This window comes from Carassius carassius, chromosome 12, assembly GCF_963082965.1.
Source record: "Carassius carassius chromosome 12, fCarCar2.1, whole genome shotgun sequence".
In the NCBI taxonomy this organism is placed as follows: Eukaryota; Metazoa; Chordata; class Actinopteri; order Cypriniformes; family Cyprinidae; genus Carassius; species Carassius carassius.
The window spans coordinates 11,278,432-11,292,937 of record NC_081766.1 but is presented as its reverse complement, the minus strand read 5'-3'; the positions used below and the strand labels follow the sequence as shown (position 1 = coordinate 11,292,937).

Below are 14,506 nucleotides of genomic sequence, written 5' to 3'. Positions count from 1 at the left end.
AGTATTTCTTTTGCCTTTTTCCAGGAAAAATATTTCAACAATTTTATAATAAACTATATAATATATATTTATATGTTATATATATATATATTATAATATACTATATATTTTTCCATAAAAATTACATAAAATACAATTAGAATAAATTCAGAGAGAATACATATATATACACACACAAACTATATTTATCAGGGGTTGTTTTACAGTACAACATTTAAATATTTTGTAATAAATAAAATCTATAATATTAAAATATTGATAAGATATATATTTACTAACAGTTGCATATAAAATACTTTAGATTTTGTAACATAAATATTTTGTTATTAAATTATTTAAATATAGTTTAATATTTAAACTTTTTAAATAGTTTAAATAAATAATTGATATTTAAATATTTATAGAACATGATAAGTGTACATTTATTTACAAAAAATTACATTAAATTGCAAACTGTAATAAATACATTTTCAGGATAGAGCTTGTGGTGAAAAAGACATGAGGTACAACCTCTTCGCAGGTGCATTTAACATGTGTTTATGTGGATGTATTATGTATTAGAATAAACAAAATATAACTTCAATAAATAGATCAATTGTTTAACTATATACTGTAGGTAAACTATGCAAACTGGTTTTGGAACTCAAAATGGACTTTTAGTATGGACTTTTTTCTGAAGTATAAAGAAAGAAAAAAACAAACACCAAACCATTTTTTTTATTATTATTATTATTATTATGAAAGCCCTTCTTTAAAAAAAATAATTTTAACGTAGTGCTGATCAAGATGTGAGGTCTTGCTTACCCACTTTAGGACATTAAGTTATTTGAAGATGTCCAATCCAATGATTCTTTCCACAGAACAAATGATGCCTTAAACTCCCCTGTGGTGGCAGAACTACACCTGATTGTAGGAGGTGATGAGGGACACATTTAGGGTAGAACAAAAGTATCAATGTCTGCAGCAGAATGAATGTCTTAGTAGAAACGTTCCCTACTGAGCCATTTTGTTCTTTTTATAGAGGCAGTCTTTTTAGTTAATTTAAAGTTGTGTTTTTATGGTTCCCAAGGACTTGAAAAGCTCAACAGTGCTGTTCAAGTCATTGATGCTAAAAGAAACCAGGTTGGGGGGCATTTGATCACTTCAGGTCAGTTTGAATGCAGTTGAATAAAATGAAATTCTACATTAAAGAATATGGTCACCCTAGATTGCACCGGATAACAAGAAGATGTGTTACACATGTGCAAAATATGCCATGGCTGTGAGGAAGCATTGAAAAACAATTTCCAATTGGTAAGACGAAGTGGATGAACTGGTGAGGTAATACATAAGTTGCTGAGTGGATAATACTGTACTGGAAATCCCTCTAATGGCTGCTGTTGCTGTCAGGAACAGACCGAAAGGATGTACTACTAGCCTTAAATTTAAAGGCAGTACTTTTGAAATTGAGAATCTCGCTGAGAATCTCGCTGAGGCTGAAGTCAGTGGGGTCCAAAACAACACTGGGACCCAATGAAAAAATAATAATAAATAACATTTTCAAAATATGTTTGTGTTCATACAAGTTTAGAATGAATTTTCATTTTGGGCTGAACTATCCCTTTAAGGAAGACTTGGGGTTCTAAGAACAGAAGGATCTTGATTAAAACAACATCTTTTTAAAGAGTAGACAGCTTATACACAAATACTTACTTATGTATTTGCCTATACAGTTCTGTTACAATCACGTTTGATTTAATATTTTGCTTTGTTGTTGTACTATTGATTCTTTTCTCACTGAGACATCACCACACTTGTCTCCTCAGACAAAGCAGCCCTACACACGTCTGATTAGCTGACTATGAGACTAGGCAAACTCTAATTTATCCCACTCAAGCAATTCCCATAGGTAAATAGCTTGACAAAGTAAACTATATTTATGCTTACAGCAATAATTCAAAGCCGCAGATGTTGAATACAAAATCTAGCAGTTCCCTGCACTATATTTGATAAATTAAAACCACCCTCTGCACATAACTGTGGTTTTGTATGTTAAGTTTTCTTTGCAACCATAATTTTGTGTCTTAAACCATAATTCTAAAGGGATGATCTTATTATTGAGCCAAAAGCAGTGACGCATAAATGTTAAACAGGGAATATTACAGCTGTTAAATAGACATAAATATTAGTCCAAGCATTTAGACTATGAAATTTAAGGCTTAATGTTTTCTCTTGGTTCATGTCAAATAAATTTTTATAAATAAGTCTCACCTGACTATAAGAAATTTAAGGCTAAAACATGACATATGCCTTTTTAATGATTTGAGGGCTATTGATAATTTTCACTTTAATAGGGGGGATATTATATGGGCAGTCCATCAAAATTATTCTGCAACATTTCCAAAAGCCACAGACATACACAAATCACATATTTAAAAGACTTCTTTTTATTAGACATCGTTGGGCACTTCTAAGGGAGATTTACAGACCACTATTTATTTGATTCAACATTATTTGACAGGTTTAGTTAGTATAAAGATCTCGTTGATGGCAGACTATCATTTCTAAAGCACTGGAGTGCTACCTTTAAATATCTGCAGCTCCAACCACTAAGATACCTATAATAAAACAGAAACCAATGCCTCTAGGGTTCTTCCTGAAGATTTGTTGGTTTTGGACGTGTACTTTTTCAGAGCAAGTAATGTTAGAACTGCCACATTTAAATAGCCCTGAGTAAAATAATAAAACGGATTTGTTTTTTTGTTTTGCTTTTTTTTCAGTCCAGGAAGCAATTTAATTGATTTATGGTCACAAGGAAAATATCTGTCTTACGCATTGGGCTGAAAAGATTTTAACTACCATTGGACACTGAACCCCTTCAGAAGAAAATATTTTCTGAGCGTAAAGCATGAAAGCATGAAAGGACTCCCTCCATTAAAAGATTGTTGTGGCAAAGATTCTATCTCTAGCATCAACATCAGAACAATAATCTTATTTCTGCATCTATTTTTCTCTGTTATGTTTTGCTTTCTTTATGTATTTCTGCAGATTTTGATGTTGTCATTTCTAGGTCAGGTTTCACCTACATTGTGAGCACCAATATCCCTGCAAGATTAATAAGGCATTAAATCACCTACAGTGTGGCACAATGAAGTGGCTTAATAAACATATTAAATATTCATATTGTAAAGTAAAAAATAATGACCGAAAGGAAATCTAAAAATGTGAAAACATCCCCACTATGAAAGAAAATCTAAAGTGGTGTCTGGAAATTTTACTTTACACTTTATGCATTGCTATCGAGGTATATTACTGACCTGTGACCCCTGTGGCATACGATGGCTTGCCTTCCATTTCACCTATGATTGCTTGTACGCCTATCTGATATTCTGTTCCTGGGTTGAGGCCTGAAAAACACACATTCATGTTGTTCTCACTACACAGCTACTGAAGTCAATACACTCTGAAGCTTAGGGACCTGTGACTGCAGATGGATGCATAACACCGGACTGACCTACAATGGTATGCTTGGTTCTGGCCTCTTGGCTCATTGCCACGTTCTCCTGTCCTCCCTGACCATCAGGGCTAGCATGGGTCAATTTGAAGTAGTCCATGGCAATTGCAGGATTCTTCCAGTCCACCTGGATAGAGTCCTCTGTCTGGCCCAGCACCTTGATTCCTTCAACACCAGAGACCTCTGAAGAGAAAACCAGATAAGGGCAATATCTCTTATGGACAGTAAACGGAAAAAAAGCGTAATGGTGCACTAAGTTGTTTTTACCTGTTTCAATGTGCAATATGACTACTGTGTATAATCAGGCATATATCAGAAGTTTGAGGTTGATAAGATTTCAGTGGCTACATTTATTCGATCAAAAAGATTCTGAAATGTTTTTATGATTAAAAATAACCGTTTTGTTTTCAGCAGCTATTACTCTAGTCTTTAGTGTCACATGAACCTTCAGAAATCAATATGATGATTGATATGCATTTGTATGTGTGTGTGTGTGTGTGTGTGTGTGTGTGTATGTATGTATATATATATAATTCTACAGCGATTCTGTGTGAACAGACTTATTTGATACAAATTAATGCAAATCCTTTGACATTTTTTTTTTTTTCATTTTTTTTATTTGATGTCTCCGGTACTCTTCTTACAAGCATCCGCCCTTAACATTCTGCCACCGGATGACAGAAATGAGTTGCAGACAAGGACTGAGCTACACTTTCATGTGAGAAGGAAATGCTTTCAGACATTCAAACTCTCTGTTAACTGGTGACAGACAGTGTCCAATACTGGCCATTCATCTTTGTCATCACATCCAGATTATCAGCACTTTCTCATGGGAGTCTAATGTGCTGTGGGGAATGTATGACTGACCACATCAAAATGTTGTAGTGCTCATCCCATTGTTGCACAACTGTAAGTATTCATTTCCGTGAAAATGTGTTTTTGGCTTTTCACTGAACTCTACCAGCTGGCTTTAAATGAACACAAATACCACTATGACAAAGCCATTTTACTGAACTGAAATGAACTTTCTTTGTTTACAAAGTATTTACACAACTACATAATATCTATTTTAAGCTTTATAAAAACTGAACCCTCAATACTACATGACTGCCAGTATATTTGTAGTATTTTAGGCAATTGGTCTTACCAGTAATAGCCACTATCTCATCAGACTGACTGTTAATGCCTCTGATGACAGCGTGCACCTGCACTATGTATGTGACTCCGGGTCTGAGGCCCGTGATTAGGTAGGAGTTTTTCGTGTTTTCCACCCGAACATCTTTAATGGCTCCCTCGTCTCCCTTTGGATAGTAGGACAGGATGTAGTACTCGGCCCCTCTCACAGACTCCCACTCCACCAGCAAAGATACATCTGTGACTTTGATCAGACGAAGACCTTTTGGTCCTAGAACTGAAGTATGAAGAAATGTTGTCAACAAGCATTCTTTCACATCAGATTATACACTAGTTGTCTATGCATTTGGGTCCTGTTTATTAATTAATAATTTGTTCAACCAACCAACATTGACAAACAGACCAAAATATAAGTCGATATTCATTGACAATATTAATTTGTCAAAACCACATAGTTAAAAGTTTCTACTTTCCAGTTCTCTTCTTTCATTTCTAAAGCTTTTTCACATTTATACAGCTTCCCAAATACCAGGTGACCTTATGGTTAACTGAACCTCTGAGTTGGCTATTTTATGGAGATTATACATTTTCATTCTGGTTACTTTGTAGTTTGAGCCTCCATCAATAAGTGGGGATCTTATCAAAACTGCACATCAGAGTAGGAAGAAAAGAGGGGAGGTCCCAGTAGCAAACCCGGAGCTCCAGAGTCAGACAGTCAGCAGAAGTTTGCATTAACACATTATCCACCAACTTACATGGGAAAAAAAATTAAGGAGACGGAGGATTTAAGGAAACTGCAAGAGAAAATAAAAATCAGGAAAATCCACGATGGGGAGAAAAGGGTGCTGTGGACACTGCAATACCCAGGAAAGAATGAACAGCAGGTTTTGACATTCTTCCACATGGCGAGGGGACAGGAAGTCAAATTTTTCCTTCAGTTCTGCAGGAGGCTTTCCATCCAGTGGCAGTTAATATTGCCATTCTTGCTGTACTCTCCTGAGTTTGCCAGTAAGAATTTCACCCGTAGATAATTTCCCAAAAAGGCCTGCTGAGCTATCATATAATATAATGAATTATCAGCCAGGTGTAAAGAAAACATTAGCGTCAGAAATGCATGCTCCCACCAAATGATTTTAAGGGCGATGACCAAAGGAATTGAATTACAATTACAACACAGTTCTGTTTGGACTTGGACAAACTTTAAGCCAGAGAAACATCAGCCTGATGCTTAGAGCAACTTTAATTAAGCATAAATTAACTTTTAATTAGATTTTATTGATGGTTTTATTGTGATCAGGATTAATATACATTTCTTACACATTTTAACAACAAAATTGTAGTCACTTTTTATGCAGTGACTAAGCCTATGGCGCCAGCAGTAGGTACAGTAAATCTAATCTTCAACATCTGCACTTTGTTGATCTACCATTAAGACATCCACCAAATCCCACTTGACTCTTTGTGGTCAGAACAAAGTTGCCACACTGATCTTTTGATGATCGACCACATTCATGATTAACGTAGAATTGTTTCATGGTGTTTTCTCTGTTTTTCATACAGGTCTCATCTGTGTGAGTTTGTAATCACTTTCACATAATCCAGTAGGTCTAGGCTTGCAACGTACATTATACTGTTCAAAAGTCGGTAAGATTTCTGTTGTTGTTGTTGTTTTGAAATAAATTTATCAAGGATCATGTGACACTGAAAACTGCAGTAAAGGCTGCTAAAAAGTCAGCTGTCCCATCAGTGGAATAAATTACAAAATTAGATAAATACCTCCTAATATAATAAACCTATAATTTTATATTATTATTGTTATAAATTTATTTTTATTATTATTTTTTTGCTTCTGGTGTTCAAGGTATAACTTTTAATCCTAGAATCCTTGTAAGATTTTACAGGTCAGAAATCCCCATATATGCAAGAACGAGTGTGGTTCAATAACAATGGCGGTTCCCTATAGCATTAGATATGGAAAATCTTTCAGACAAGTTATGGACAGCTGAAACCCTCGAGTAATATTCCAGAGCCAATTAGTGTCAAGATCATGAGACTGTAACACACAAATTGATCTGTTTGACTAGTTTGCAGTGCTTGCTCTTACATCCCTACTATTATCATTCTTGGAGTAAATTACACTGTGCCCTAACTCCACTACGAAACCATTTCAGAAATTTTAACACCGATGATATGTCACACTCTAAGGCTCTGGGCACGGCTTATATTTTTTTGAAGCTCAGCTCATCTATCCATGCATTCCAACTCTGAGGCACTCACTTCTTTTTTTTTTTTTTTTTTTTTTTTTTTATTAAACAAATATTATAGGAGTATGTTTTAAAAGATGTTTATTTTATTTATTTATTTATTTATTTTTTTTGTAGTTGATCTACTTCAAATGTTCGTGTTCTTGTTGCTGTTTTTTTTTAAATTGTTTGTAAAATATACTAGCAGTTTCAGGGTGAAAATTACAATTATTAAAACATTCTGTTTAGTGATTCAAGCACAGTCAGGACATTTAAATTCCAATTTAGTATAATCTTACCCATGGAGCAGTCGATTCTAAAGAATCCCTCATCGCAGATGCACTGTCCATCCACGCAGCGTCCATTTCCTACGCAGTCATTCGGACAGGTGACAATACTGCAGTCTTCTCCTGAGAATCCACTAAAGCACACGCATTTGCCATCCACACAGTGGCCTTTGTCTTTGCAGTTGTTAGGGCATGTGAGCTGGCTGCAGTCATGGCCGATGTAGCCTTCATAGCAGACGCAGCGTCCGTCAACACAGCGGCCATTATCGTTGCATTCATCGGGGCAGGATGAGATAGAGCAGTCTGGAGCCTCCCAGCCTGGGTTACACTTACAACTGCAAGAGTCCTGCTGGTATGTGCCATGCCCACTGCAGCTAGTGTCCACACCTAGCAAAACAGAACAGCCTTAACATATTTCACCTGCATGAGATTTTGGAGGTTGGGGAACTCAGATATATGGACCAGGGCGAAGAATCACAGATTTCAACTGTCTCTTTATAAGGCCTTTAAGTCAGTTATTGTTGTTGTTTAAATACAGTTATTTTTTTAAGTGACAAACATTGTTTTTTCTTGTCAAAATTCACATTTTTAGGGTTATATACATATTTTTTAATTCAGTTCAATGGTATTCCTTTCAAAAAATTCGAATTTTAGCTCCTGCTTGATACCTTCATTCAAATTCAGTTTAAATTTACAAATTGAACTAGAATTATAAAAAAGCATAATATTTTAACTTTTTTAATAAAAGGTGGCACATTCACAGTATATTACAGATGCATGTACTTATAAAGGCTCTGGGTCTAAGTACAATAGAAGTCAAATGTGATAAGGGATGCATAAGATATTTTAGCATGAATCGATTCAACTAGGTTATATTTGAGGCATATTCTGATATATATATGATTAACAGCACCAAATTAGGTAGCTTGATTTTGAGTTTTAAAAAATCAGGGAAAAATCTCCAGGTTTGTACTAATACCTGACCCTCCTCTGCAGCAGCCCTGAGCGCATTGGCTCTTTAGGTAGGTGACTTCCTCCTCTAGGCCATTTACACGGTACAGCAGGGCTTTGAAGTCTTCGGAATCTGCACATCCACAACCAGCCGACTGCAGACGTATGTTGTGTTTGAAAACAATGTCATTATCTCCACCCACTGTAACTAACTGACCTTCTGAGGCCTGGTCCTGGGAAAGCTGAACCACCTGAGAACCCTGCTTACAACCAGAGTCAATCCTGTAGACATGGCTGAAGGTGACTTCTTTCTCAGCAGGACCCACCTTTTCAGAGAGCACAAGATGGGACACTGTAAAGAACATCCCCAGAAGGAATAGGCCTCTCTTCAGCCCGTTGAATCTTACAATCATGGTTTCTGAAAGAAAGCAGAAAGACATGAATCCTTGGTTGGAGAATCTTATGATGATTGTGTGGTTAAATTTACAAGCATTTCTTTCTTAAAATATCAAACTTTCCTTATGGTTTGCGGTCCAACCTTCCAATAAGGAGCTTGATTTGCAAGCTGCACACACAAAAATCATTGTGCAAGACATCACATTATTTTTAATGGAGCGCAATCTGTTTTACAAGGCCAGTGTTACAGATGTCTAATCCTACAGTAGGAACTGGGCAGACCTTATGTTTCAAGCACATTTCATCCAAACCATAATTGCACATCCACAACCACAAGGGCTTCTGGGAGCAGAGAACCCTTCTAACTAAATGACGTGATCCCCATGATAATAATGTCAATCAAGGTTTGAATGCATCTTTATTTAAAAGTAGAAATTTTATAAAAGAGAAAGTGCATGCTTAGAAAGTACCACCAGGGGTTTGTTTGCTTTAAAACTAAGATTTGAATTAAAATAATTAGTTTTTCTTGAGCGCCAGCGGAAATAGGCCCCAGCATCCTAAGTTAATGTAAATCATTAACAGTAAGCGTCTGATATTGTGTAAGTCGATTCATGTAGTTAATAAAGTAAAGTTAATCATAATTGGTAAATGAATACTGTAGATATTTATAACTTACTTGATGAATTATAGCATTCTTATATAACCACTATAATACATTTATTTTTAGAACAAATCTATAATAATAAAAAAACGTAAAAAAATATTAAACAACACATTTTAAATTATATTAAATAAAATAAATAAAATAAAATGTTAAATAAAATTTTATTCATTTAAATAACTGTTTAAATGTCCATCTTTGATGCATGCATCTAATTTTCCATTATAAGAATCTAAAATAAATGCATACCTCTATAAATAAATATAAATATAAAAAATATAAAGCAAACAAACAAAAAACAAATCTAGCATAGTCCAATATAAGGACCAAAAATTATTACAGAATTCTTATATAGACTAATTATAAACATTTTACATGTTTATTATTATTTACTGAATAACAAATATAGATTTTTATCAAATAATATAATTAATAAAATAATTAATAAAATAATATAAATATAACATATAACAATATATAATATTATATTATATAGCAATATTTCAAGCATTTAAATAACTGTTTAAATGTCTATTTTTTTATTCATACAGTTAAATATAGTCTATATGTCCAGTAAAAATATCTAGAATAGGATAGGGCATACCTCTATTAACATAAAATTTAAATATAAAAACTATATACAACCCGAATTCCGGAAAAGTTGGGACGTTTTTTAAATTTTAATAAAATGAAAACTAAAAGACTTTCAAATCACATGAGCCAATATTTTATTCACAATAGAACATAGATAACATAGCAAATGTTTAAACTGAGAAAGTTTACAATTTTATGCACAAAATGAGCTCATTTCAATTTTGATTTCTGCTACAGGTCTCAAAATAGTTGGGACGGGGCATGTTTACCATGGTGTAGCATCTCCTTTTCTTTTCAAAACAGTTTGAAGACGTCTGGGCATTGAGGCTATGAGTTGCTGGAGTTTTGCTGTTGGAATTTGGTCCCATTCTTGCCTTATATAGATTTCCAGCTGCTGAAGAGTTCGTGGTCGTCTTTGACGAATTTTTCGTTTAATGATGCGCCAAATGTTCTCTATAGGTGAAAGATCTGGACTGCAGGCAGGCCAGGTTAGCACCCGGACTCTTCTACGACGAAGCCATGCTGTTGTTATAGCTGCAGTATGTGATTTTGCATTGTCCTGCTGAAATAAACAAGGCCTTCCCTGAAATAGACGTTGTTTGGAGGGAAGCATATGTTGCTCTAAAACCTTTATATACCTTTCAGCATTCACAGAGCCTTCCAAAACATGCAAGCTGCCCATACCGTACGCACTTATGCACCCCCATACCATCAGAGATGCTGGCTTTTGAACTGAACGCTGATAACATGCTGGAAGGTCTCCCTCCTCTTTAGCCCGGAGGACACGGCGTCCGTGATTTCCAACAAGAATGTCAAATTTGGACTCGTCTGACCATAAAACACTATTCCACTTTGAAATAGTCCATTTTAAATGAGCCTTGGCCCACAGGACACGACGGCGCTTCTGGACCATGTTCACATATGGCTTCCTTTTTGCATGATAGAGCTTTAGTTGGCATCTGCTGATGGCACGGCGGATTGTGTTTACCGACAGTGGTTTCTGAAAGTATTCCTGGGCCCATTTAGTAATGTCATTGACACAATCATGCCGATGAGTGATGCAGTGTCGTCTGAGAGCCCGAAGACCACGGGCATCCAATAAAGGTCTCCGGCCTTGTCCCTTACGCACAGAGATTTCTCCAGTTTCTCTGAATCTTTTGATGATGTTATGCACTGTAGATGATGAGATTTGCAAAGCCTTTGCAATTTGACGTTGAGGAACATTGTTTTTAAAGTTTTCCACAATTTTTTTACGCAGTCTTTCACAGATTGGAGAGCATCTGCCCATCTTTACTTCTGAGAGACTCTGCTTTTCTAAGACAAAGCTTTTATAGCTAATCATGTTACAGACCTGATATCAATTAACTTAATTAATCACTAGATGTTCTCCCAGCTGAATCTTTTCAAAACTGCTTGCTTTTTTAGCCATTTGTTGTCCCCGTGCCAACTTTTTTGAGACCTGTAGCAGGCATTAAATTTTAAATGAGCTAATTAAGTGGATAAAAGTGTAAAATTTCTCAGTTTAAACATTTGCTACGTTATCTATGTTCTATTGTGAATAAAATATTGGCTCATGTGATTTGAAATTCCTTTAGTTTTCATTTTATTAAAATTCAAAAAACGTCCCAACTTTTCCGGAATTCGGGTTGTAATAATTAGCCAATCTAGCGTCAGATTGTCATAGATAGACAGCACATAGAACTTCATTTTAAAAAAATCCTGAATGCATGCAGAAGATTAGACACACATTCTGTATCTATCCGTATAAGTGATGTAAAGGCGAGGGCCCTAGTGTCACGTTCGGTGTTACAAAGAACCACGGGAGAGATCCAAGTGCAGGTATGTGACTTTATTAAAGGGCAAATCCAAAGGGTAAACAGTCCAGGCAGGGTCAAAACCAGAGAATCCAAAACATAAAAACAAGACAAGAAGACAAGGCAAGGGCACGACTAGATGACGGACATGAATTAACATCACATTAAACAAGGACTCCGTGACTAAGACTCAGACAGACCAGGTATAAATACACAAAAGGATAATGGGGAAACAGGAGACAGGTGGGGAACAATCAATTAACTAAACAAGGAGGAAGGTGACCAAATAAGGAGACAGGAAGTGATAATATGATAAACACCGTGGGAACTGAGGACACCTAGTGGAAACCCAGGGAACACAACCCAGACACTGTGACAGTACCCCCCTTCTACGGAGCGGCTCCCAGACGCTCCAAGACAGACACAAAACAGAGACCAGGAGGGAGGCGGACAGGTGGAGGCTCAGGGGGAGGGACGGAGGGCCAGAAAAGAAAAACATGGGGAACAGGCACCAGAATGTAAACACAACACAGAAAGATCAGGAGGGAGGAGGAACGGAGGAGGTACAGGGGGAGGGACGGAGGGCCAGACTAACAGAAAGGAACAGGGACCGACATTAACACAAAAACAAAAGGAAAAAAAACAACATGAAGCCCCCCAGGGCGGAGCAGAAGACCACCACACCCTTGTGGTCAAGGCCAGAGTCCTCCAGGGCGGAGCGGAAGACCACCACAACCGTGTAGTCAGGGCAAACGCCCCCCAGGGCGGAACAGAAGACCACCATCTCCGTGTGGTCAGAGCGGAAGCCCCCCAGGGTGGAGCAGAAGACCACCACATCCGTGTGGTCAGAGCAGAAGCCCCCCAGGGCGGAGCAGAAGACCACCACGTCCGTGTGGTCAGAGCGGAAGCCCCCCAGGGCGGAGCAGAAGACCACCACATCCTCGTGTTCGACGCCAGAGTCCCCCAGGGTGGAGCAGATGACCACCACGCCCCTGTGGTCGATGCCGGAGTCCAACAGGGCGGAGCAGCAGACCACCCAGTGACTTGACTTGTCTCTGGAAGGTCAGCGGTGACTGGCCCTGACTCTGGAAGGTCATCGGTGACTGGCCCTGACTCAGTAAGGTCATCGGTGACTGGCCCTGACTCAGTAAGGTCATCGGTGACTGGCCCTGACCCTGGAGGACACACAAACATCTGACTCGACTCTGGAGGGTCAACTGGAACTAGCCCTGACTCTAGATGGTCGACGGTGACTAACCCTGACTCAGGAAGGTCCATGAACACCTGACTCGACTCTGGAGGGTCAACCGGGAACTGACTCAACTCTGGAAAGTCAATGGGCACCTGACTTGACTTAGGACTGCCTGTGGAGACGTTAGACGCCTCGGCTTCAAGCACCGCCTCTGGAACGGCCTCGGGCACTGCCTCAGTAACGGCCTCGGGCACCGCCTCGGCCTCCGGAACGTCAACGGACACCGCCTCGGCCTCCGGAATGTCAACGGACACCGCCTCGGCCTCCGGAACGGCATCGGGCACCGCCTCGGCCTCCGGAACGACATCGGGCACCGCCTCGGCATCGGGTACCACATCGGCCTCCGGAACAGCATCGGGCACCGCCTTGGCCTTGGGAACAGCATCGGGCACCGCCTCGGCCTTGGGAACAGCATCGGGCACCGCCTCGGCCTCCGGAACAGCATCGGGCACCGCCTCGGCCTCCGGAACAGCATCGAGCACCGCATCGGGTACGGCCTCGGGCACCGCCTCGGCCTTGGGAACAGCATCGGGCACAGCATCGGGCACCGCCTCGGCATCGGGCACCACCTCGGCCTCCGTAACGGCATCGGGCACCGCCTCGGCCTTGGGAACAGCATCGGGCACCGCCTCGGCCTCTGGAACAGCAACGGGCACCGCCTGGGCCTCCGGAACAGCATCGGGCACCGCCTCGGCATCGGGCACCGCTTCGGCCTCCGGAACAGCATCGGGCACCACCTCGGCATCGGGCACCGCATCGGCCTCCGGAACAGCATCGGGCACCACCTCGGCATCGGGCACCCGCTCGGCCTTCGGAACAGCATCGGGCACCGCCTCGGCCTTCGGAACAGCATCGGGCACCGCCTCGGAATCGGGCACCGCCTGGGCCTCCGGAACAGCATCGGGCACCGCCTCGGCCTCCGGAACAGCATCGGGCACCGCCTCGGGAACGTCCTCCGGGCTTTGAGGAACGGTAGACGCCTGTCTCCTCCTCCTCCGCCCTCTATGATGGCGAGTCGGTGACACCTTGTCTGGAGACTCAGGCGTTGAGTCGGCCATGTTGTGCTGTGGCTCCAAGCTGGCGGCCATCTTGTACTGTGGCGCTGGGCTGGCGGCCATCTTGTGCTGTGGCTCTGGGCTGGCAGCCATCTTGTGCTGTGGCGCTGGGCTGGCAGCCATCTTGTGCTGTGGCGCTGGGCTGGCGGCCATCTTGTGCTGAGGCGCTGGCTCAGCAGCCATGACGTTAACCGTCTTGGGAATCTCTAGAATCTTGGACAGCGTAGCGAAATAATCCAAGAATGAGTCAGCGGCCTTCTTGGGTGTTGGCGCTGAGCTGGCGGCCATCTTGCACCGTGGCGCTGGACTCGCGGCAATCATGGGCAGTGGCGCCACCGTGGCGGACGTGCGCTTCCTCTCCCCTCTCCGTCCGCCATGGTGAGACGGTGGCTCTGATCCATCCCACACGAGCCCCGGGTCGAAGGGAGGCCATGGTTGAGAGCGGTGCTGAATCTCCTCTCGACCACTCCCTCCTCGGCGACCTCCCCTGGTCCCCCGGAAAACCACCAGGCGAGTTCCCTCAAATCCGTTCCTCTCCCGCTCTGTGGCTGGGGAGGAGACATAAACAGACATACCGCTGGATCTTCGCTTGACGGAGTCCTTCTGTCACGTTCGGTGTTACAAAG

At 40.5% G+C, this 14,506-nt stretch overlaps 1 protein-coding gene across 1 annotated transcript in view; it reads right to left on the bottom strand.

Moving 5' to 3' along the window:
* The window catches only part of tnn (tenascin N), a 28,942-nt gene that overhangs the window by 9,555 nt on the left and 4,881 nt on the right, over positions 1–14,506 (bottom strand). Inside the window, 5 exon segments of the mRNA XM_059564259.1 lie at positions 3,297–3,386; positions 3,494–3,676; positions 4,641–4,904; positions 7,170–7,544; positions 8,137–8,526. Coding sequence (XP_059420242.1) covers positions 3,297–3,386; positions 3,494–3,676; positions 4,641–4,904; positions 7,170–7,544; positions 8,137–8,521 — 1,297 coding nt within the window. The 5' untranslated portion in view covers positions 8,522–8,526.